Source organism: Talpa occidentalis, unplaced genomic scaffold, assembly GCF_014898055.3.
Source record: "Talpa occidentalis isolate TD23 unplaced genomic scaffold, MPIMG_talOcc4v2.1 talOcc4.4, whole genome shotgun sequence".
Taxonomy (NCBI): domain Eukaryota; kingdom Metazoa; phylum Chordata; class Mammalia; order Eulipotyphla; family Talpidae; genus Talpa; species Talpa occidentalis.
The window spans coordinates 73,571,115-73,598,073 of NW_023604295.1; the positions used below are offsets into that span (position 1 = coordinate 73,571,115).

Here is a 26,959-nt window from a genome sequence, read left to right on the forward strand (position 1 = left end):
ACATCTGCAACAGTCTAAAAAGACCTCTTCTTTTAGTTTCTTTTACAAAAAGTTTTACTTCTCGCCTTATACTTATGGGATTCAGAAGGCAGAGTCCTAGTTCTGGCTACCAGGGCTTATTTATTGTCAACTTTGATCAAATATTTTCAACCTGTTGGTTATTTTCTTTTGTTTGGAAAATGCAAGGGTTGACAATGTTATGTTTGTTTTTTTTTAAGATTTATTTATTTATACAAGCACTGGGTATAGTTGGAAGTGTGGGAGGGTGAGAGAATTCACCAGAGTCAGAGCAGAGAGCAGAGCAGGCGGACTGACAAAGTACACTGCTGAGGGGAGCAGCGGGAGGCAGGAGAGGTCTGCGCACCATGTGGGACCCTCACCTGGTGGCCGGGGATCCAATTGGCGCTGCAGAGGCTGCAGGCAGCTTCACGACCCAGCGCTCAACCGCTGCGCCACCGAGGAGGCCCGATAATGTTATGTTTTCATTCCAGCTTTACCACGCTATTTTAAACTCATTTTATGGATAAACTAACCTATTAGCTGAGGAGAGAGAGGTAGAGTCTAGGAAAAAAGCCCAAATATTCTGATATGATTCCACCACCTTCTCTCCCCTCAACTGCCATGTGGAACCAATGTATTGTTCTAGTTTTTCTTACATTAATCTGAGAGTTAAAAAAAAAAAAACACAACTCTGTGTCTATGAATTTTGTTCTTATTCAAGGTAAACTATCAAACAGTTTTGCTCTTTTTACTAGCAAAGTTTCAGGATTAAACGTCCAACTTCTGGAACACATGCAGGGATTTGATTCTTTGTTCCATCACTCAGTACCTGTAAATCTCGGTTACCTAATTTCTATGTTTCTTCATCTATAAATTGTGGAGAATAATTACATCTATTTCAGAAAACTTTGTGGATTGTGAGAATAGCTAATGGAATTGGAATAGAAACATAGTTTAGCTATTAATTGTATTTTGATATTCAAGATTAATGAGAAAGTTATAAAAGTTTTAGCTGTGTCCTTTTGAGATTTTTTTCAAAGCACCATTTATTTTTTACTGACTCTTAAACATACCAATAGAACTAATTAGCTATGTAAAATTAAGTCAAACCATTTATTAATTCTGTAGAATACTCTTGGTGGTGTTGTTTCCTTGACCATCTCCTATGCGTCATATGCTTCTTATTATTTCAGTTCATCTGTATCATTTTAAACTATTTTTTCATACATAGAATCTTAAATCTTATAGTTCTAAAGGGCTTTTGCACTCATTTTGATATCAGGTTTGCTAAGAGGGATAAGCTCTTTAATCTAGAACTCCATGGGGATATTGCTTATATGTATATGTGGTATTTTGTTTGTAGTATGATGTTTTGTGCATTATGTCTCAAAAGACTTATGAAAGGAAATGGAACTTTGGAAATTGGCATAAGCTTCACGTTTACTATGTATCTGAACATGTAACATTGTAATGGTCAGAATGAAGCAAAAATAAGTGAAACACTAGAAATAAATGTTAGCAGTAGTCATACTTATTTCTTTTAAGGTTAGTCATTCCTAAGTCACATAATACTACAAATCTCATCTATCGCTATTTCTCACTACATTAATTAGACCTTCATTGTTTTCAGGAAGCTTTAAGTTTGTAGCATACTTGAAGGAAAGCCATACAGAATATACTCCCAGCCCCACATTTACATAGCCTTCCTCACTATCAATTTACCCCAACAGAGTAGAACATTTGTTACAATTGATGTATATTGACACTACATAATTATGCAAAGTCACTATTCGCTTAGTGTTGTACTTTAATGGGTTTGGACAAATGTATAATGACTTGAATCTTTCATTGTAGTATCATGCAATGTATTTTCACTAAAAATCTAATTCAAAAATTTGTATTGAAGAAATTTCTAGTTAGTTTTTGAATCTTGCAATCTGGAGTATTCTGACTAATCATTCTTGACTGCACCTTTTCTTATTTCAATTCTATCTTTGGTTGAGCATTATGTTAAAGTCAGTTGAAAATAATTAAACAAGACACCTTGAAATGTATCTTTAATTTATTTCTAGTTTGATGTGTTAAATGTCAAACAGAATATGGACACAGGTTTGTTTCTTTACATGTATTGTTAGTTGATCATGTAGTTGAATTTTTAAAACATAATCTTATCAACAGTACAGCATTCAAACGGATTTATGTTCTTCCCCATGTGCTTCTTACATGTTTTTTAACTGTGGTCAAATTTAAACTTCTGCATATAGTTTATTGAACTGGGTACTGAATAATTACTTGAAAACATTTGTTGAATTGAAAGAAATTCCATATATCATTCTAGATTATTTTTTTCTTTCTTTGTTTCCTTTTTGATTGGTGGGTGGGCCACTAGTTATTTTCTTCTTGGATGTCTGCCATTTAACAATCATCATTCTAGTGGTTTTAGAATTAAACCACAGAAAGAAAACAAATAGAGAATTTACTGTGGCTTTCCCCTATGTATTGAATTTCTGTCTATATTTCTACATTAAGTAGACTATTCTAAACTTATATTAAAACTAAGAAAAATTAAATCCAATAGTAATGTGGTCATTCTTTTCCTTCACATACTTGATCTCTCAGTAAACCTGTTTTCTTATTTGGCTAATAAGTTGACCAAGAAACTTCTGACTATTTTTTTTTTTCCATGATGTTTAGTCACTGTGGCATAGGATGAGTACATTCTGTCTGAAAACAGCTTGCACTTAAGACAATTTGAATATACTCTTTATTCCATCTTAAAAAAAAAAACTCTTGAATAACATGGATTCACAACATGTATTATTTCACCTTTTAATAATTTTGGTAGCATCTACTATGATGAATATTTTTGGATGAAATGTTCTTTCAAATCTGTTCCATGTGTCTTTTTAAGTAGAGCAGGTGATCAATTGTTTTGGTTGACCAAGAACAAACTGAAGGGGATTTTGATTGCTGAAACTGGGAATGTCATGGTTAAAGTGGAGGGGAGGGGGTCCATGTATTAAAATAATGAGTTAATTTCATCCTACTACTTTTGTCTATATTAATAAAGCACAAATACTTGGATTTTTTGTTTATAGTAAGTAAAATGTTAATTATAGAATATTACAAGTGTAAATATTGATAGAATGACACTAGATACAAATATGTCCAAATAATAACCTTGATTTTCCTCTATAAGTAGATAGGATTATACATTAGATTTTATTCTATTTTGTACTTTCCATATTTTCTGATACATTTATTACTTCTTAAATTATATTATTTAGTGTATTTTCACATATGAAAGCAATTTACAAATGGAAACATAACTTTTTTAGTTTTTGTTGATTTTTGGGATGGTGTTTATAGAACTGGTTCTTTTTTAGTTGAGTAAAGTTGGGACAACTTGTTATATTAGTTTTTACTTTCTACAACTGAAACAAAATGTGAAATTTCTTTCCATTTCTCAACTCAGTCATTTTGCAATGAGAGAATATATGAATGAAATTTTATTTCCTATTATCTTTGAAGAATATATTCTCATGAGCATACAATTAGTCATATACTTCTAGTCTTTTAAATAAATGCTTATATTAAATATTGTATTATGATTCTACACACAACTAAGAAGAGAAGCAGTTCAGAAGAGCTGTTACAAACATAAACACTGGAACCTAATCACTGGAAAGCCTAACTTGTATGAACTTGTGACATCCGATGAATTACTTAATGCTCCTTTTTCCTAACTTTCTCATCTATCAAACAATGCAGGGTTGTTGTTTTTTTTGATGAGAATTAAATGGGTTAATGTATTTAAAACACTTAGAAAAGTGTAATGCATGCTAAGTACTGTGCAACTGTTTGCTAGTAGTATTGTATAATTAGTAGTAAAAATATTTAAAACCAGTATGATTTCAGGAAACCATGTAATATCAAAAACATGTATTACAGTAGGTTTATCTTCTAACTTACTATATCTTAAGCTCTAGTGTCTATTAAAATAAAATTGTATACCTGTAAAGTATCAGTTCCTGTAGAATATCATCTTTAAGTCATCATACCCAAAAAGTAGGCCTGAAGTATAAGTGCTTAGCTATACTTCAAACCCATCCCAGATTTTTCTAAAAGAGAAAACTTAAATACAATAAACAACACTGAGAAACTAGAGAAATAGCATAACATTTTTATGAAGGATGACACATCGCAGCATTTTGGTTACATTTATTTGTTAAATATTTAAAAATATATATTTTAAAGGTTACCTACTGAATGGACCATTACTATTCAGGTTTGGCATACCAGTGCCTTCTGTTTTGGGAGGCTTCATTTTGATAACTATCTGTTTGCCTCTAATAACATCTAAATGCACCTAATGCATACACATAGTAAAAAAAAATACTGTTTCAAAAGAAAATTGCTGTTTTTCGAATTCTGTTCTAAAATGAATAAAACAAAAATTCAAAGTCAAAACCTTTCCATCTCAGTTCTTGTTTTAGTGCTGCAGAAAAGAAACACCATGGTAGTGAGATATTCTACTAGTTATTTGAGGATGGGAAGGAAAAATTTAAGTATATCTTGATAATGTAATTGGGGCTTCATTTATTTTTAATGGAGGATCTCAGAATTGCTCAAAAATAGTCAAATGTGAAGTGAAAAATACTTTAAAGCTTTTTTTAAAAAATGATTTTTCTTGGGCAGGAGAGACTCAATAACCTTGTAATGGTATTGAAGATAAATAAAATAATTAGGTGTATTTGCTTCCTAAACAGAAGAGGCAATTGATACCAGCTAATCAGTTTAAATCCATACCCAGTCTTTGAACTCCTTGTGATCACATAGGGCATGACCAAGCAGTTCTGTGCCTCAGGGCTTGTGGCCTCTGTTCATTTAATCTCATACAGACTTTGCACCTTTCCAGCAAAGTTAATTTTGGTCAAAGGCATTCGTTTCCACTCATTCTGTTGTGTGAAGTTTCACATATACAACTGTTTTTACTGGTTACTTCTTTGTGCCCACAAAACTTATTGTTGGTTAACAGGCATATAGGTGCATATGTAATATTTAAACGTACGCTGGTATATAAGTCACATTAACTGTTTTTTGTTTGTTTGTTTGCACTATTGAATCATCTGCTTCTAGCACAGTTCTGATGGAATATGTATGGTTAGTACATACTTGATGAATGAATAAATGAAATGCTAACGTGTTAGCAAAGGTTGAATTTTATTTTCTCCATATATATATATATATATATATAATGTTGCCTTTCACACTTCTAAAATCAAATATTTTGTTGTGAAAAATAACACCAGAGCATCATGGAATAATTTGTAACTAGAGAAAGTTGGAGAGAAGTCCCTACAAAATCAACATTAAAATTCTTTTCAGATCTTTTTTCTAAGCCTTTTTTTCTCCCTCTGCCTCACTCTCTTAGTCTATCTCCTTTTCTAAAATTGTAGAGCTTAGTCTTCTAATCCTTGTACATTGCCAACATGATATTGTGTGCAAGTTTCAATGTCTTCAGAATTAAGTTTAAAGAAGGTCTGAATGGACCAAAAGTTTGTGTCTCCAAAAGTTTTCATTCATCAATTATGTACTAAACAAATGCTTTCAAGGTGGCCATGGCTTCATGTCTGAATTCCACTGTATTGGCTTTTTGCATCAAAAGTTGTAAATGTTAATATTTTGTGTCTGGTAGAATTTTCCTTATTAGCTCAACTTTACATAACTTTGTTTCACACTGATGAATTGTTTACTTGCCTCTTTACTAAATAGATTTTAAGTTACATTTGTAATACCCTTTAAGTCTGCGTATTTTGTATGTCAAATGATTAGAATCTGCATCTCAGCACTTTTATTAGGGTGCCCGTTAGAATCTGTGAGAACTAAATCTGATATATAATGAGAGATAAATGTGGAAGATACAGAGAGGTAAAAATGACAATTTGCTAATGTGTATAAGACTTTCTTTAGAAATTCTTGCTTATGTCAGAAGTACTGGCTGACTTTAAAAATGAGTGGTTGACTGCATTCCTATAAGGATTTTGGAGTAATCCTTTAAAAGGTTGTTTTAAGTATTTTGTTTTCCAGAAGTGTAATTGTCTTTAGGCAATTATCCTTAAAATTGCAATTCCTTCTCCATCTTGCAGACATGAGTCCATCACCTGATTCAACTATGGCTCAAATCTGACTATCTATGAAATGAAATTGAAAGCTTTTTGTAGTAATGTATTTGATTTTAGTTATTGACACAGTAAATTTTATCTGTAATGTTCAGATTCTGTGGAAAATGAATGCAACTCTGTATAGAAAAAATGATGAATATTACTTTACATTTTTTTTTTACAACAGCTATGGTTTGAGTAATATTTTAAGGCATTATTGTGTCTTTTAAATTTTGAAAATAATAGCTTTAATTCCAGAACTATATGGGCTATTTTCCACAAAGAATAGTTATGCCCTATTACAGCTGACTTCAGATAGAGTCATCTCCTTAGCATCCTTAGTTAAATAATCAGTAGGCTGTGCTAAGCATTCTAGTTTTGTTTCATTGTGTTTTTCATCTCTTTTCAAGGGTGTTTTTATTGGAATTGTGCTTGAACTTGCCGACAACTGTGTAAATGAAAAATTATTTTGAGTTGAATTCCCAATTAAAACTAGAGACTAGGGGGCCTCCCCTGTGGCTCAGCGGTTGAGTGCTGGGCTGCGAAGCTGCCCACAGCCTCAGCTGTGTTGCTGGGTGCGGGTCCCACATGGTGCGCAGACCTCTCCTGCCGCCCGCGGTTCCCCTCAGCAGTGTATTTCCTCGGTCTGCCTGTTCTGTTCCCCGCTCTGGCTCTGGTGAATTCTCTCACCCTCCCGTGCTTCTGACTGTACCCAGTGCTGTATAAATAAATAAATCTTATAACAAACAAACAAACAAACAAACAAAAACAAGAAAGAAGACTTGGTTCATTGAAAAAAAAGAAAAAACAACTAGAGACTAGAGTAATTTTAAAATTTCTTAGAAATTTAGGAAAAAAGTAATTGAATTCTGTATAAATTGGTGAGAATCCTAATGTAATTCCAGGAGACGGTGGGGAAGAGGATGGTAAAATCAAGTAATGGTGTTTATACCAACTTCAAAAGTACTACATGAAAGGTTACAAACTATGGGTCAGTATAGTATTAATTTAGCATCAGTGAGTATGCTGACCTATAATGGATAGGCATTATTTTTATATTCATTTTACAGATGGAAAAAACTTTCATTTAGGGAGGTTAAACCATTTACCAGAATTCACACAACTAACACGTTGCAGTGCCCTTTTTGAATCCAGGCAAATTGAGTCTGTTCTTAAGATTTAATAAGCTTTTTCCACAAATGCTGCATTAGTTAAATTTTGCCTGTGCTTTTGCTTCCTCTGGAATACGTTTTCTCCTACTATATTGCCTGTCCTGGTGTGGCTCTTATTTTTCGGTATTATCCATGTAAATCATTCCTTCTCCCTTGATAAAATACAAATTGATGAGGTCAGAGGTTTTATTTTATATTTCATGTGTTGTAAATGCTTAGTACAATTTTTCTAAAGATTTATTTATTCATGCATACAAGAACCAGGGTACAGGCCAAATGTGCGGGAGGGTGAGAGGATTCACCAGAGACAGAGCAGGGAACAGAACAGGCAGACTGACAGAAATACACTGTTAAGGGGAGCAGTGGGCGAGACAGGAGAGGTCTGCCACACCATGTGGGGCCCTCGCCGGCCAGCTGGGATCGAACCTGTGCTGCAGAGGTTGTGGATAGCTTCACAGTGCTTTGCTCAACTGCCTACGCCACCAGGAAGGCCCAATTCTTAATAGAATATAGGCAAAATGATGGATAGGAGAATAAGAGAACTTGGACTTAAAAGATATGCAAACGTTTTTGTTTGGCATTTCACAGGTAAAATCATCCTATTTGCATGTAATTGGAAATCTTACTAAAAGGCAAATAGAAAAGCTGAACCCACCTAACCAACTTCAACCCTCCAATCCCTTTAGTTACAGCTGAGAGTGAAATCTTACCTGTTTTGAGTTAGCAGAAACAATTCCTGCAGTTAATTCCCTAGAAGCTCTTCAATATTTGGGTCTCATGATGGAAAAGTCTCTTCTACTTAGAGTCCATATTATTAAAAATGGGGGGGCAAGTAATATTGTTTCTAAAATTTAACTTATGCTACTGTCAGTCTTTCTCATGTCTCTGGAGACACAGACCTTTGATATTAGATTCTTAAGAATATTACAAAAATACCAAGGTTCACTCCTGCAATTCCATTTTGGTCTATTTAGATCATCTTTTTAGTTGACAATAGATGCTAAAAGTGGTGCTTAGTTAATTATTGGGATTATTCTAAATTTTGGCTAGAAAATGTTCCCTTGTCCCCACTCTTTAGGTAGAATTATAATCAAGGGAAATTAGGATGTAAGTTAGTATCTAAGGAAAATGGCATGGTCTATTAATCATGTAGTTATTTTAATATGTTTGGTTTCCCTTGCATTACTGTATAATTTCAGGTGAAGCTACCTATTTTATCTGTAAAGGGTGATCTGTTTTTATACTGATTCTAATAGTGAGTGTATTTGAAAAATGGTATCTCCATAGAGGATATTTAAGTCTACTTTCTACATGGTGAGTAATTAATGGGTGCTGTCTTATTTTTAACAAAGATATTCTTGTAGAATGAAATTCTGACAAGAAAATTACAGGATTGTGCCCATGATAGGATTTATGTTAATAATTGGAGGCCTTCTGCTCCTTAAAATGTAAATGGAGCTTAAATAAAAAGGTTAAAAGTCAAAGCTCTTTTAAGAATATAGGTATTCTTTTATAAATATAGGTATGTTGTCAAGGCAAATATATATACCCCTACCCCCATGTTGGACAGATGTCACCAGATGTCTTTTAATGTTCATTGTGTATCTGTCAACTATACACTGAACTAGTTTCTCTTGTGATTTCAGCAATTTTACAAATATTGTGTGCTGTGAGACCTTTCAATATTAAAAATGCTACAAATGGATATTTTAATCATTAATGTTTTCAAATTTTACATTCCAAAGAATATGAAAAAAATTCAAATCAAAACAAGACTTTGTTCATAAAATAGTTTTTCTCAATCTACTAAGAAGAAACAGACTTGAAAATATAAACACACCCCGAGATAAATATTACTGCAATGCTAGAAGAAATAATTAAATCCTATGTATGAAAAGTAATAAGACTTTGTGTGTGACTGTGTGTGCGTGAGTGTCCGTGTTTTACATACCTCAGCTAACTCATCTCTTGGATGGTAAGTTGCTTGTGTGTCTGTAAAAGTGATGTCTTAAAGGAGGGAACAGTTTACTTCCAATGTGGAGTTTGGTTTCCTCATCATAAATCTCATGTGACTTTGATATATTTCCTTGAAATACTTAGCACTTACGTGTATATCTTTTTCCAGCTGTGGTTGTGTAAATATTTGGATATTTCAGTCACTGGTGTTTATATTTTATCTTCCAACCGGGCATTTGTTGAAGGAATCCTGCTCTGCCCTTTTCCCTGATGTCGGCCTTGCCTGGCTGGAGTCAATTCTGTTGTATTCCTAAAATTCTACCAGGATTGTTGTCGAGAACAGTTGATAATATCATCTGAAATCATTGTCAAAGTCCCTCATTTCTTCTTTTACTCTCTCTTCTTTGTGACTTTTTGTTCCTGTCGAAGTGTGGATGGAACCCGAAAGTTGGTATTGCAAAGTACAGTATAAATCTTATGTCTTATCATATTTAAAAAATACTCTGAATTAGTATAACTGAAATGGTGGTTGTCAAGTGTCATATAGAAACTCAGAATTTATGATTTAAGAGTGAAAACGCTTCATGAGCAGCAAATCAAGGATATCACAGAGAGAGAAGTTTTGTGACAGATGGAGCTAGACACCCCTTCTAGAGGAAGGTTGTGAATATTGTGGTTCTCACTTGTACTCTGAGATTCTGTGTGTTCTTCTCTATTTGATTTTAACTCCCTGAAAAGTCCCCTATGAGAAAGTGAGTCATGAATATTGATGGAAATTGTATGACTTTTCTCAAATGTGATGGTGAAAAAAATTTGGGAGACAGTTATATCACATTTCAAGTTATGCAAGCAGTTATGTAGGGGTTGAGATTCTGATGATACAAGGATATTTACTCAAAAAATATGTTCATTTTAGAGAAGATGACACAATATGAGGGAAGCTTTATTAGCTCATTTATTTATCTTTTAGGTCTTTACTTAAATCATAAGAGTTACAACTTGATATTCTGTGTTTGCAAGAGGCAAGAATAATTAGGTTTTAGTGCTTCATGCTATTTCTATAATCTACATTAAAAAAAAAGTAATCAGAAAGAACATCTCCAGCGTTAGAAACCAGCATGGACAAAACCTGTTTCTCTATGAATTTTAACTAACTGATCCTGGAAGTACTTATGGAATAATTGGAAAGAGCAGTGATACTGAATTAGACTAGGATTGAATCCCGGCACTACCACCTTCCAGTTGAAAGACAGCTTAGAGTCTTAGTTCCCCCATATGGATGCCAGATATAACAACCCCTCCTCATAAAGATGTTATTGTGATATAGGAGAAGATGGAAAATTAATACTAGTTTTAATTTCCATGTCTTTCCTTCCTGCTTTGACTTGATAATGCATAATTTAGTTTCTATAATGGTGATGATTGCCATTTATAATTTTTATTATTGAGGTTAACCAATCAGTCATTATAATTATCACTTGGGAACTGGAAAGTTCCCTTCCTGAAAGTTAGACATTATGAGAAATTATTTCTGTTTTTTATGATTTTCAAAGGTATTAACTCTGCAGTCAAATACCTTTATTTTTTTTGCTAAACCTCTATTCATTCTCTAGATTATTAAATGCTGAAAGAGTGTATTTTCTCTTAAAGCAAATTTCAGAAGATGTCCTAAAAAAAGAAGAGTTCATGGCCACATAAGTTTGAGAAATGCTACTTAATAGGTATTAGCAAAACTAAAGACCCCAAGAACTGCACCCCGCCCCCATTAATAACTCGAGGAAAGAGTATTCCTCAGAGAATTTTTGAAAACTTAGCCTTTAATAACAGAGAAAGCATTTTTATTGTTGAAACTCTTATACCGAATACTGAGGTACAAACATAATGGTGAAAACTTGGCTCAGAGTTCTCAACTCGCAGAAGTCATGCTGGCTACGGTCCTGCTGTGTGGGACTGCAGGTTAGGAGAGGAAGTCTTAAGCTCCACTGTACTTTAGTGGCGTCTGGGTGATCTCCAGGTTTGCTATTGGCCGTTACTTCCTCTCCACAGTCTCCCCAGATAGTTTTAAGCTTTCCCATGGCTTCAGCCTCCAGATTGAGTCTCATGCACTTCTTCCCAAGATTTCATTTCTGAAGTCAGATTTGGATTTTCAGTTGGCAACTCTTCATATCCATTTGGACATTCTAGAAGTGCCCCCAACTCATCATGTCTCATATTAAATACATCATCTCTGTCCTTTTTTTTTTTTTAAAGATTTATTTATTTATTTATGCAAGAACTGGGGCACAGACCAGAGGCACAGGAGGGTGAGAGGATTCACCAGTGACAGAGCGGGGGAACAGAACAAGCAGACTGACAAAATACACTGCTGAGGGGAGCAGCGGGTGAGACAGGAGAGGTCTGCCGTGCCATGTGGGACCCTCGTCAGCCTGGCCGGGATCAAACCAGTGCTGCAGAGTGCGGTGCTCAACCGCCTGCGCCACTAGGGGAGGCCCATCTCTTCTGTCCTTTCTATCATCAAATCCCACTCTTCAGTTCTCTACCTGTATTGAAATTGCCCTTCACCCATTTCTGATAATCTCTTTACCTACTACTGCTGCTTTCCCTGTTCCCTCACCTTGGCATTGAGTAGATCCTGTTGATGTAACTAAATCTCCAATTTTTTTCAACTGTTAATGTTAAACTTTTCAGAATTTATTTCTTGAAGAGTGTGAGAATCTTCGCTTAGCTTAGCCTGCTGTAATCCAGTTTTATACTATCATTAGTGAGCTCTTTAAAACCAAACTCAATCAAGGTGATCCCCTGCTCAATATTTTTCTTGCCTTCAGTTAGATTCCAGAACTTTGACTTGATGTACAAAGCCTGTCACATTATTGCTTGTAGCCACTTTTTCAGAAACACACTTCCCAATCACTCAAATGCACATTATATTTACACCTTACCAGTCTACTGGCAGCTTCCACAAGCTTACCATATTCTCTTGCAACTAGCTTGCAGCTGAAATCACTTTTCATCTTGATTCATTGTTCAAGACCCATCTCAAGTTTCAGGATTCTTTCACTGCCTTGCTCAGGGAGCCTCAAAGTAGCCTATTCGAGCCTAACCCTACATCCTACCTGAAGTGGTTTATTTTAAACCAAAGTTTAAAATAAAATTTGCTGTAATTAAATATATATTATCTTGAAGTTGAACATTAGCATCTACCTTTCTTGATTACTGTCAAAGTAATGGTCACTAATGTATTATAATGCTTTATATTCTGAAGTCTTCTAGTAGATGTAATTGAATTATCTAAATCCAATTTAAATTTCATCTAACTCCAATCTAGATTTTGTGAGAGTATAGATTTCCAAGGTATTTTTCTTTGTATTTCAGCTTATAATACTATTAACCAACATTTTACATTATATATGTTTTTTGTTTCATGGTGGATATAGGCAAATAATAGATCACTTAATTTCACCATTCCTTTTTCCATTTCATTATGAAAAAAAAACTGTTATTTGCAATAGTAATAAATTAAACAGAAATATAAATAAGCCCTACACAGAGCTTACAGGCTAGAAAAGTTTAAATAATATGCATATTAAACTGGTCCAACCACTGTGGAAAGCTGTGTGGAGATTTCTGGACCTACTAAACATAGAGCTTCCATATGATCCAGCAATTCCACTCCTAGGTATTTACCCAAAGGACACAGAAACATCAATTCCAAAGAACACCTGCACCCCTATGTTTATAGCAGCACTGTTTACAATAGCTAAGCTTTGGAAACAACCCAAATGCCCAAAAATAGATGACTGGATCAAGAAGATGTGGTACCTATATACCATGGAATATTACTCAGCATTCAAAAAAGATAAACACATGCAATTTGCAGCAACATGGATGGCGCTGGAAGGGATCATGCTCAGCGAAATAAGCCAAAAAGAAAAAGAAAAATACCGGATGGTCTCACTCATAGCAGGAATCTAGAAAACTTAAATAAGGGACCAGGAAAATGAATATAAGAAAGTGAAAATCAAAATCAACAAAAAACTATGAACCAGAGACACTTTTTTGGGGGGTGGGGGGGGGAGGGGAGGGATTGGGGTCAGAATGGGGGGGCTGCAATTGTATGGGGAATATAACAATAAAATTTATTATTAAAAAAAATAAATAAATAATATGCATATTGATTGAAATTTAAAAAAACAAAATTAAAAATTTTAAATTCTCTTTATAGACTATATGATTTTTAAGCTTCATATTAGTCCACTCAAATAGGTCTTTCCTGTCAGCACTTTATTTTTTCATTTATTCTACTCATATTTATTGATTACCTGTAATGGACCAGCACTCTGCCAGGCATGAGAGAAGCAACTGTGAGCAAAATCAGAACTATTGATCTCACATATTAAGGGAAAGAGAGACAACATTCAAAGTATCAAACAAATCAATGTAAATAATTCTGATCCTTCTTACCCCGAGGCTAGCTATATAGTGTGAGTTAGGTTTATAAGGCAGCATTTACTTTCCTTGTAAAGATCAGAGTGGGTAGGGATTTGGAAAAAACAGTGAATATAAACTAGTGGACTGTCATTTTGAGTCCAGACCCTGTGGCCTATACAGGCCTGTGACAGGAGGAAGCACAAGGTATTTGTGGATTAACAGAATATTGGGGTGAAGACAATAGAGAAAGTAGTGGAATAGTCTGAGAGCAAGATAGGGAAATGAAAACACTAGTTCTCCATGGTCTTCTTAAGGACTTTATCTTAAGAATACTGAGTTTATTTTAAGAGTTACTGAAGTAGGGGAGGGCCCAGACTGTATTTGCATTTCAAAGTGTTTATCTGGCTATAGTGAATGAGAGCTATTTAAGAGCTTTCTTAAATCTTTGTGGGAATTGATAGCATTTGATCTGATATGGCTATAGAGATGGAGATGAGTAGAATGATTTAAGAAATTTTGGGGAGGACTAGTAGGTGTCAAGGAAGAATAGTTTCTACTTTGAAGAATAGTTTCTACAAGGAAGAATAGTTTCTACTATTCCTTGATATTGGAAAACTAAGTGAGAGCAAGGTTTGCAACTCAAATAATATTTGGGCTGTTGAATTTGCAAAAGCTTTAAGAAATTTTCTTATTAAATCTATGTATATAATAATAAAGTAGGAGTGTTTAAAAACCTGAATCTTGATCCCTGTTTTAGAAATTACAAGAAATAAGGTACAGACAAGGGAAATATTTAAATGACACCCACAGTCAAGACTGAATAAGTAATACTTAAAATCTATTATGTGGTTTCCTCACCCAATATCCTTTCCCATTTTAACATTACATTTAATTATTTAAACTCAGTGATCTAACATTTTACCTTTAATGTGTTGTATAATATTAACTTAATTATTGCTGATAAGATTGGTTAATAAATATTTAGGCAATTACAAAAGTCTATATATAGTTTCACCATGTAGTGGAGCATAAATGCCCTTTAGTACACAGCATGTACTTTGTTAAAGTCTTGGATGATGTGAGATATTAAGGAGTTGCAGGAAACCAGGCCATTTTTTCTAATACTGAATAGTTCTCTAACACATTCCTCTGCCAAAACAGACAAATAGGTGGTACAAACTGACAGTATGAGGTGTCCTGAAGAATTTGTGGACAAGGAATTTGAAGAGCAGACAGGATTTGTGTTAGCAGGCTGGCTGAGGGGCACTCCAGGACCCCCAAACCTGCCTGCTCAAATTGGGTTCTGTCATCTGCCACATAAAGACAAAACACACTTGTAAGGGCAGGAATGGACCACAATGCAGGTTTTCTGATCCAGCAGACCGGGTAAAGGAGGAGTCAGAGTCCTCAGTGGTTTTGTTATAGAGCCACCCCGATATTAAACGGGTTCCTGGCTGTGGGTCCTCACCCGCGCGCTTTAAAGGGACTTATGAATACTCTACTACAGACACACACAAAAGGGTTAATAAAAGGTTTATTTACAAGAGAAAAAGAAATAAGGAAAATGTACAACTCAGGGAGAAAATAGGGAAATAAAGTCTTTAATGCGTCCTACCCGATCCGACGACCTGGAAACCCAAAGTCACTCTCAGAGCTGGCCGGACGCTGCGAGCTGGCCGAGAGCCCAAAAATGGAGAGCCCCCAAAGCCCACGTGTCTGCCTTTTGTATCCACCTGGCTGCTTAACCCCACCCTCAGGTCCCAGCCACCTTCCCTTTGGTGGTGATGGGATTTGGAGTTCCCAGTGTCTTTGGCTTTGACCTGGGGTGGGGGTGGAGTCCACAAAGCCTGTATGGAATTTGCTTTGGGACATCCTTTTCCCCCTAACAGTTTTTTTGCAGGTCTTTTATTGGGATTACCAGGTACATGGCAGGCAAGGGTGCTGGGGGGCCGGGAGGCTGGCAGTCCTCCCAGCCCCCAGCAAATCTTCACTCTATCTGGGCTCTCTGGTGTTCTCTCTGCTTCTGCTTCTTCTCGGCTTCTTGGCTTCTGCTGGTGTCCCCGTGACGCTGACCTTAAAAAGCCCAGTCTTAGCCCAGGTGAATCCCATCTACCTATGCCCACACACTACTCCAGGTGCCTGCCATCAGGCATGAATTCAGGACCGCAAGGATCCATCATCTGTCCTGATGGCAGGAGGGCAGAATAGCCTGACATTTTTCCTTACCCTACAACACTCTTAGTGTGTAAGACTGTCACTAGAAAAAGAAATTCAATACAGTTAGTGTGCAAAAGAAAGAAAAGAAGAGAAAGAATATAGTTCCCCAATAAACATCCAAAGTCACCCATCCCCTCATGGGTAAATGTCCAGCCAAACAGGGTTGGCTTAAAGCAGGGGCCATTGAGGCCTGAAAACTTGCCACTAGTCTAAGGTACCTTCTGGTGGGGAAATATAAGAAAAGAACACAAGGTGCCAGGCAAGTCTGGAAGGAAAGGAGCAAGATCAAAGCGCAAAACAAGGTGACCACTGCCATTGTTAGCTTCCCCAAAGGTTTCTTTCTCACCCACATTTCTTGCAAGTGTCTCCTTCTATGTCTCCCAAGTTTCTTGTTCAAGTCCCAAGGCCAGGAAGTAAGCATGGTTTCTTCACATGACCCTCTGCCCCACGAACCTCCTTTCTAGTTTCAGTCCTTTTTAGCTTGCCCTCTAGTCTGTCAGCTCCACCCTTCCTTAGGTGGGGCAGGGAACCTGCAATCTCCCCTTTTTAGATTACACTGTTACATTTGCAAAGACAAAGTTTAAACAGGAGAACTCTAAGTGAGAGGTCAAAAGGATTCAGGAGATTGAAGGTATTGGTAAGTGGACACCTTAAATTAGTAAGTGGGATAGGAGGGGAAGGTCAATAGTATGCCAGGTTTAAATAGCCATTCTTAAGCTTAGTCTTTTGAAATGAGATTAAATTGTTTACAAGTGGTAATATGAAGCTATTTTCTCCATTCTTCTGCAGGCTCCCGTCTTCGCCAGGAAGATTTTCCACCTCGCATTGTTGAACACCCCTCAGACCTAATTGTCTCAAAAGGAGAACCTGCAACCTTGAACTGTAAAGCTGAAGGCCGCCCCACACCCACTATTGAATGGTACAAAGGGGGGGAGAGAGTGGAGACAGACAAAGATGACCCGCGCTCACACCGAATGTTGCTGCCAAGTGGATCTTTATTTTTCTTACGTATAGTGCATGGACGAAAAAGTAGGCCTGATGAAGGGGTCTATGTCTGTGTAGCAAGGAATTACCTCGGAGAGGCTGTGAGTCACAATGCATCGCTGGAGGTAGCTAGTAAGTAAACTGACTTTCTGTGTTTGGTGGAGGGAATGATGCATGGGATTCTTTGCCTTGATAGTAGTAATAATACTTAAACCTGTATCACAGGCTTTACCTAAGGAAAGTCTCTGGCTTTGCATGTGAATATGGATCCACTGTTTGTTTGAATTTCTTACATGTCTCATCCTAGTTGGTTATTTAAGCTAAATTGGAATTTACACATAATATTGAACTATTTTACTTGTGATTTGGAGCTCTTTCCTATTGAACATTTGTATTGAAATTATCTGTTCTCCTTTGTTGCTTTTAAATATATTGAATATGGGCCTCCCCTGGTGGTGCAGCTGTTGAGCGCTGGGTTGCGAAGCTGCCCGCAGCCTCTGCAGCGCCGGTTCAATCCCCGGCTGCTCCCCGGCCACCGGAGGAGGGTCCCACATGGCGCGCAGACCTCTCCTGCCGCCCGCTGCTCCCCTCAGCAGTGTACTTCGGTCCTTCTGCCTGTTCTGCTGCCCGCTCTGGCTCTGGTGAATTCTCTCACCCTCCCGCGCTTCTGACTGTCCCCAGTGCTTGTATAAATAAATAAAAAAAAAAATTTAAAAAAAAAAAAAATAAATATATTGAATATAAGAATGTTTCTGTTAGAGAATAATGTGGTTTCATTTGTCTTAATTAAGAGCAATATTTTCAAGTAGTGTAAATATGATAGTATCAGGTATGGTTTTATTATTTTTTTTAAAGGAGTAATTTTGTTTTATTTATTTTGTGTAGAAGAATTGAGGTGTAGGCCACAGGTGTGAAGAGGGGGTGGGGAGAGGATTCACCAGAGACAGTGGGGGGCAAAACAGGCAGATCTACTGAAATACACTCTGAGGGGAGCAGCGTAAGACAGGTACAGTCTCCTGTGCCATGTGGGCCAGGGCGAGCAGTGATCGCACTGAGACTTAACCCCTAGGTCATTAGGGAGGCCCTAAGGTAATGACTTTAAATTGTTTCTAATTCTTAAAAATATATTATCCTTTTGGCAAAGCTATATGGAAAAAAAAACAAAAAGATGTCTATGCCTTATAATGTGTTATCTTCATCTTTGTTATTGTGTTGCTCCTTGGTAGGAAAACAGGTCTATGTAATCCTCAGGTATTTGGTGTTTCAATTTATTTATACATATAACAAATGCAGTTCATTTGAAACTACCTCAAGAAGGATTTAAGGATGATTAAATTGTATCTAGAGTCTGGATGTGCATGGTATTTGAATAAGAATTGGGCTACACTTCTTTTCAATAAGCATTCAAAATAGGTTCATTCCTTTGAAAGAATTCTGCTGTGTATGTTTGTATGTTTGTATGACAGAAATTGAGAATTACATTGGGATTGGAGACACAGGCAGTTTAAATCTACTTCAAATTAAGTTTAACTTCACGTAATTATATGTGCAGATGTATACATATTGTCTAAGAATATTGATAATTTGATGTAATTTATATGCAGATTTTATTTATATAATCAGTTTTGTTAATCTCCGACATGGCCTTAACATTCAACTAGAACTTAATGTAAAGAACTACAGATAATTATAAAATTATAGACAAGGAATGAAATTTAGAGATAGATTATTCCAACTCCATCATATTGTGGAAACAGCCCTAGAGAATTTCAATAGGTCAATCACATTCACACAGTGATAGACTGATTGAATTGAGTGTAATGCAAAGATGGGTGATATCAGCTTACAATTTAATTAGACAGTAAAAAATTAAACCAATCATTTGAAACTATGTCAAAACTAACCATTGATTTTTTAAATTTTTTTAAAGATTTATTTATTTATTTTATATAAGCACTGGGTACAGTCAGAAGCGCGGGAGGGGTGAGATAATTCATCAGAGCCAGAGTGGGGAACCGAACAGGCAGACTGACAAAGTACACTGCTGAGGGGAGCTGTGGGCGTGGCAGGAGAGGTCTGCGCACCATGTGGGACCCTCACCGGCGGCCAGGGATCAAACCTGTGCTGCAGAGGCTGCGGGCAGCTTCGCAGCCCCACACTCAACCGCTGTGCCACCGTGGAGGCCCTAGCCATCGATATTTTTAAGCAATTACTTGAAGGCCAGGTTTATATTTCTCTAATCATAGTTCTTTGAAAATGAACTTTCTGTGCTTTCTCATTGCTTTGTCAGTGAAGGTGTTAGGACTGAATCAATGAGATGGATAAAAGTTACAATTACAATAGAAGACTATTTTGCTTTTGTTTTTTGTTTTTCTTCTGTCCAACTTTAAATGTTGCATTAGCAAATGAAGCTTCAACATTCAACCTATTTGTGTGAGGATAACATGTTTTGAGGAAGTTATCTTTCAAAATTATCATAATAGTGTATTTCTAACATTCGGCATATTAATATTTAAGAATAATTATTCCATGTGGAGGTAAAAGTAGGTGAATACTTAAAAACAAATAACAGATTTAGAGAATCAAGTAAGATGATGTAGATGACAGAGCTAACTCCTATTTTTGTTAGGTAAAAAACTAAAGACCAAGAGGGAAACACAGTGATTAGAATTCTCTGGAATTATAATTCCTTATAAATGAAGTGTGTACCAACAGACATTTCAAAGATCATCTCATGTTTCTGTGTTATTTCCTACTCTAATTGAATTCTTATCATTGTCAGATTAAAATAAAATGCTATAGGCCAAATAGAATGTCTAAATGCTTGCCTTCTCTTAACTTCCTTTTCAAAACACCTCTAGCTTTACCTCTGATGATCAAGATACCCTTAATGCACTGGGATTTAGAGAGCTGTCTCTTCTAATCTGGCTTTTGTGTACATATTTAAAAGACACTATTAGTTTCCAGTTAAGTCTCTTTTTTTGTTCTAAGATAGACATTCCATTACACTGAGAGTCCATTATTGGAAAAGCTCTTTCAGTCTTAGCCAACAATATACGATCATGGAATTCAAGCTAGCATAAGATCCTTGTATAATGTTTACCAACTAAATATTCCAATATATAATCTCTTAATGCATAGTTCACCAATTTTAGCATACCTTAAAGTTGTATGTTCAATATATTTCAAGCTTTAGAATATATAATTTATAATTTTTTTTGTATAAGAATTGATGAAATTACTTTAACTTTTTTTTAAAGATTTATTTATTTATTTATTTATTTATTTATTTATTTATGCAAGCACTGGGTACAGTCAGAAGCACGGGAGGGTGAGAGAATTCACCAGAGCCAGATCAGGGAGCAGAACAGACAGACTGATGAAACACACTGCTGAGGGGAGCAGCGGGCAGAAGGAGAGGTCTGCGCGCCATGTGGGACCCTCACCCGGTGGCCGGGAATCGAACCGGTGCTTTAGAGGCTGCGGGCAGCTTCACAGCCCATTGCTCAACCACTGTGCCACTGGGGAGGCCCCTACTTTAACATTCTTTAATATCATTCCACAAAAGCCAAATACTTGAAAGGGAGAGATGTAAAGATATTGTATATTTATGAAAAGTAGGTTAATATTTATAAGGATCATTTGGTAATAAGGAAATTTATTAATGATAATAATGATTATTTGAAACCTGAGAAACATCTGAGTATCATTTGGCTCAAATACTTTTTATAGTAGTTTAATCACAATGATTAAAATTATGTGTTTTTTGGGGGGGGAATTTGTATTATTTGAATATATAAGATATATGGGAAAATTATGTAGTTTGCAGCTAAAATTAGTTTATTGTGTTTCAAGTGTTTATACACCATAATTTAGTAAATCCGTGCTTTAGTGCATTACAAGAGATATGTAGTAATTTAATGCACAAAAACTTCAGTTGTTTATTTAGCCAATGACTACTACTCATTAACCATGTTAGGTGTGTTTTCATTCTAAAATTACCACCAGCCTTTTGTAAGTTATGTGAATAACCCAGGGGTAGAAACAGGGACCATTTTTGCTGTAAATTAAATCTATAAAGTCCTGTTATAGTTATTTTTTTTTTCCTGTAGAATACTACTGCTTTTTTTCTGTCTCGCTTCAGTTTTGGTACCCGAGGTTCAATAAGAACTATTCTTATTTTTCCCAAAGGCTCAGACACAGGAAGACAAAGATTGCATCTAATTTCTTAGTGAAGCTATAGCCCAGAGTAATAGCATTAACAAAAGTGTCTTGAGGCAACACAGGTTTCACAGCACAGTTGTTGGTAATGCTTTTAAAAACATTTATCTGTATTTTATTTGCCTTTAAACCAAGTTTTACAGCTGTAATAACAACTGGGATTCTTGGTCCCTAAATATTGTCAGTCTCTTAAATGTTGAGAAGGAATGACATGGAAAGTTCTTTAAAATCTTCATTTCTGCAGTATACACTATTCTTGTCAATTAGCATTTAAGCATTTATTTAAATTTTTTTTTTTTTTTAAAACTTTTTTTTTTTTTTTTTATAGAGGCAGTTTTTATTATTTATTTATTTGTTCGTTTGTTTCGTTTATACATGCACTGGGTACAGTCAGAAGCGCGGGAGGGTGAGAGAATTCACCAGAGCCAGAGCAGGGAGCAGAGCAGGCAGAAGGACCGAAGTACACTTGAGGGGAGCAGCGGGCGGCAGGAGAGGTCTGCGCACCATGTGGACCCTCCTCTGGTGGCCGGGGAGCAGCCGGGAATCGAACCGGCGCTGCAGAGGCTGAGGGCAGCTTCGCAACCCAGCGCTCAACCGCTGCGCCACCGGGAGGCCCGCATTTATTTAAATTTTAAAAAATGTACCAAAACGATTGCATTTATTGGTTATCTTTGGAAATGTTTGTTTTTATTTTCATTTTAATCTCAACTGTAAGGTGGTTAGAACCAGTGACAAGTACTGACCAACCTTGTGATGCTGGCCCTGTCATGTGATTAAAGCTGTGTTCCTTATTTGTGAAAAAATAAGTGATGCCATTAAACTTATCTCACATAAATTCTAAAAACTGAGATGCTAAGAAATGTATAGTTCTACTTAAAGTTTTCACGTGCAATTTTTGGAAGTTGATGTCTGTATAGAAAATAATTTTTAATTGCAGATGCATTTTTAAAATATGTTGTTTAATTATTTTGATGGGAGACATTAAATTAGAAAATTTAGAAGATACTGAAGTCTCAGCTTCATGAAAACTCACTACTAATTTAATCCAGTTTCAAACTTACAAGTAGTATTTTCTTGCCTTGTGTTTGTTCTATTTGAGAGCATACTAAACGTATAAAAATGTTTTCTGGATCTGTTCTCTGATAACGAACTTATCGATTCTTAAATTTAGAGCTCCATTGTATGCCTGGCACAAATTGATAGCAGTTCTTCAACACAACGTTTATTTAATAAGTAATTTGATCTTGGGTAATTGCATTGAATTTGGAAGAAAATCAATTTGAACCTTGACCCTCATACTTTTTTATTGTAGAACATGGCTCTCTACGTCATCTGCTGAGCAGTGCATAGTCAGCATATGGCTATTTGCTTCTTATTTAAGCTGTTTTCTCTAGAGGAAGAGAATTCCCTTTAGACTAGTCAGACATCTGCTGACTGTCTTAGCAGCAAAACCACAGAACTGCTATCTTTTCTAACGCTCCCCCCCCAAAAAATAAATCATTTTGTTTGCTTAATCAAAGATCAAGTTCCCAGATTTTATTAATTGAGGTTTGTTTTGTAGTAATTACTTTTAGGTAAAATACTTAAAATAATATTTTTCTTCTGCCAATACATGATGAGCTTTTTTGTTTGTTTTGGTTATTATTTCTAAAGGATATTCTTTAAAGTTAACTCGGGATTTGAGTTATACAATTTTCCTTATTTGGGTAACACAAGAAAGTGACCAGTGTTTGCCGAATAGCCATGTATTTACCTGGCTACAATAGAATATATTCCTCAAATCTGTAACATGGAAGATGGAAGGATTTACTCCTGGAGGTGAAATGGTTTAGATGAGCAGGTGGAGATATAATGTGCCATTATATTGTTTGATTGTGCATACAATCACACACACACACACACACACAGTTCCCTAATTAACTTTTAATCTTTAAAACTGAACTAGCTTTATAGCTTCCAAACTATTTCTTTCTTGTTTCCTGTATTAATGTGTTATTTTAAAAAATGGTAACTTTCAAGTGCTTTGACCAGATTCTAAAGCATTTTTATATAGTTTATTTTTATTTTAGGTATTCAAAGTAAGAAAGTTAAAGGATCAGTTTACTGATTTAAAAACATTTCCCTGCCTTTTTGTACATTCATATTCTAAAATGCATTGGCTCTTTGTTCTAAAATTGATTCACGATAAATGCAATAATGCATATAAAGTAGGTCACACTGACTGGAAATAATTATACATCACAAATGTACTTATTGATGCTTCTTTTTTCACTTGATATCTCTCTTTACTGTTATGGTGAAACACAGGATTACTTATACGCAGAAGATCTGAAAATTTCTGACTTCATTCTATTATGAATGTGCTGTGTGTGCTAAAATATAAAAAATTAAATTAAGTATTTCAGTAATTAAATTTCTTAATTTCTGATTAAAACAATATTAATTGTATTAAATTCTATCTTGAATTAAAGTTGGTAGTATGAGAAAATTACTTACCTTTGGATCCTCATTGCTAATGTAGGGAATGCAAATAGTGTTGGCTCAAATCATTCTTGTTTCAGGGTCAAATGAAAAATTCATTTTTATAACTTTTAAAATGGGGATGACATTCAACTTTTCCTTTTAAATATAAGTATTTGTTCACTGAAAATAAAAACAAGTAATACAGCTAAATTCCATGACATGAGTATATCTACTAAAGAGTTGAGATTTGGTGTCATAATAAATTTTTATTGTTCCTGCCTGCCTTAGTTTTTGTTGCTATAATAGGAATACCACATACATTTATTTCTCACAGTTATAGAGGACAGAAAGTCAAAGATCAGGGAACCAGCATGGCCAGGTTCTAGTGAGCGTTCCCTTCCTGATCTTCCTATGTAACAGAGAGAGTCCATCTCCATGGACTCACTCTCCCAAGAACCCTACTTACTTCTCAAAGACCCAAACTCAAAATGCCTTCACATTTGGAGTTAAGGCTATGCATTGGGAAAGGGGGGGCAGATATAAACATTCAGTTCGTAATTCCCTTTCATAAAATAATTTGCACGTTTTTATTGGGTTTTATCCGTATTTTATCTTCTTAAGTAAATGAGAAACAAAAATCAGAAAATTGAGAAAAATCATGTAATCTCAATGAAGTAAGCAGTAGTTCTATGAGACTACTTCCAAATATTAGGTTTCAACTGCATCATAAGTCAAATGTAGATGTATATATCTTCAAGTAAATATAGTGTGAATTCTATGTTGGGAAGAGTAAAAGGAGTATCCTTTGAGCTCCATATTGAGAGAAGACAATTGTCATTTTGCTTTGAAAGCACATAAAAATTCTCTTTGTGTTTGCAAGAAATATGTACTATAAGACTATGAGATATAAAAGCAGAAACCAATATTGCCTCATTCATGTGAAAGATGATAGTGACAATGGGTTAAAGAGGTTTGAATTTTAGTAGGTAATTTAGCAGAAAGGCCCAATGTTTGCTGAACATTTGAATGTAGTATTAACAGAGAAGGCTGTGTCAGAGATGTATTATTCATTCATCAGTAACCGATAGGTTATATTCTATCTGAAAAATAAGATTCTGGGCTCAAGATAAGTATTGACTCCTTGATTTAAGCCATACTTACTGCTTTTCCTTTTTTCCCAAAACTGTTCTATATTAATCTTCAGCAAATATGTAGAAAGACCTTAGAGTGGAAGCATCTTACGTATTTTCTTTCTGTTAACTGTCAATTGCAGGTTAAGGAAGGTGATTAAAATGCATACAGAGATATTTTAACATTAACTGAACAATTATATTTTATTTTCTGATTATAGACCTAATACATGTTCATTATAGAACTTTTGAAATGCATGGATGCTCTTATGATTCCATTACTGACAGTTAACTACTGTTGAGAGTTTGGTGAATAGTCTTCTAGATATCCTAACATCTCTATATCCTCTAAGGAGAGTTACTATTGAGTTTTCCTTAGATGGCCAAAAAACGAGGCTGGATATATTGGAGCACATAGATATGTCATATTCAATGAAAGAGTTAGTTCTCTAGATTGAATGTTACATAACAGCTTCTGCCTGCTGAATATTACTAAACACACTATCTTGGACCAGATTCAATCTTGTAATCTTGAGGTTAAAGGTTACATATTCCATTATCAGTCTCATGAGCCACTCCTTTTATTTTCTCAAAAAGTAGATGATGTCTATACATGCTGAAAAGTACTAAGATGATTATCTCAACACTAGTTGATGGTTAGATTTAAAAGCCCTTGAGACTTCCAGAAAATCAATTCAGTATTTAGTTATTTATGGGAAATTCTTGGCAGTGTCTCTTCATATCAACAATACTGTCTTAAAAAAATAATAAAATAACAAAGTGGATTTGGTTAACTCTCAAATCTTATCATCACATCCTTCTTCCTTTTAATCCTCCTAATTTACTTAAGATTTAAATGCTAGAAGTCTTTCCCATATACACATACTTGAGAATCATTTGTATTTATTTTTAAAATTATCTTCTGTGACAAATTTATTTAATATGAACATTCTTAGCCCTTCTTAGTATACCTAATTTAATTAATGCAATGCAAATTAACTTAAGCTGTGATTAATTATCAATAGAAACTTTTTTGTCATGTTATAATGAGGCACTTTGAATGTTTTGAGGGCATAAAAGCTACTCTCTCTCTTTGTTAAAATAAAATAAACATGTTGATTTTTAAAGTGAGAAATTAAATAAAAATATGATGAACACCAAAATACAACTTATCCAAAAAAGTTAATATTATTTCCTAAACATCTCTTTCAAGGAATTCTGATTAGCTCTAGTTATTCAGTGGTAACCAGAAAAGAATGGGTTTCTGCCTTCATGGAAATTACAGAACACAAGGGAAGTGGGTGATGGCAAAAATCCACAACTAATTGCACAATAACTTTATGCTTAAAAATGATGACAAAGTGCCATGAAGGATTGAGGTCAGACTTGGAGTTGAAATCCATGTGGATGTTACCAAGATGCAGAGTAAAAGAAAAAAAAAATTTCTGGGAAAGAGAGCATACATAGAGAAGTCCACAAGGAAATGAAAGATGTTTAGTTTGGCATATGAAAGAGGGAGACAGCTGAAGAGATAGGTGGAGGATGGATTGTGTAGGGGCCTGGAACCAGGTCAAGGATGATGGATTGTTCATTTATTGAAAGCCACAGAAATCAAGCCACAGAAGGTTTTCAGGCAGAAGTGGAAATGACATTATCTGATTTACATTTTGAAATGCCACTCATGTGATACCTGAGTACCATATGTGTAGAGAGTGAATGATTGGGGGTGACTAGTGTAATACTGTAGACAGGAAATAGTGCTAGTTTGAAGGCGGTGGTGGTAAAGCAAATGAGGATAAAAGGAATCAGATTTAGAGATTGATTACTTGGTTTAAATTTGGAGGATTAAAGGGTAGAAGATGAATTTTTGCAAGAGATGATGTTTTGGTCATGGCAAAAATCAAGGTCAAGTCTATGACTAATGCAAATGGAATTGGGAATTTAGATTAGGATATGTTAGCATTGACTGACTACCAGTTCAATATGCTCTAACCCATCAAGGTCCCAAGGAATTGTACTTTCCACTGTCCCCGCATCACTGGAATGTGCTTCTCTTCCTAGTCCACTGGTCATCCTCTTAAAGTCAGCTCCAGGATTGCCTTTTCTGGAAATATGCTGTGATCTAAGCACCTAGTACCATCTTGATCACTTTGTAAGTGAAGGGGATCAACTCGTAACTTGGAGGTATTTTGTTGGATGTATGATGAACATCATAAAGCATCAT

General features: G+C 35.4%; 1 protein-coding gene across 1 annotated transcript in view; it reads left to right on the forward strand.

Moving 5' to 3' along the window:
• ROBO1 (roundabout guidance receptor 1) overlaps window positions 1-26,959 on the forward strand; it is a 912,258-nt gene that overhangs the window by 567,703 nt on the left and 317,596 nt on the right. Inside the window, exon 4 of the mRNA XM_037525700.2 lies at window positions 16,727-17,053. Coding sequence (XP_037381597.2) covers window positions 16,727-17,053 — 327 coding nt within the window. The remainder of the gene's footprint in view (window positions 1-16,726; window positions 17,054-26,959) is intronic.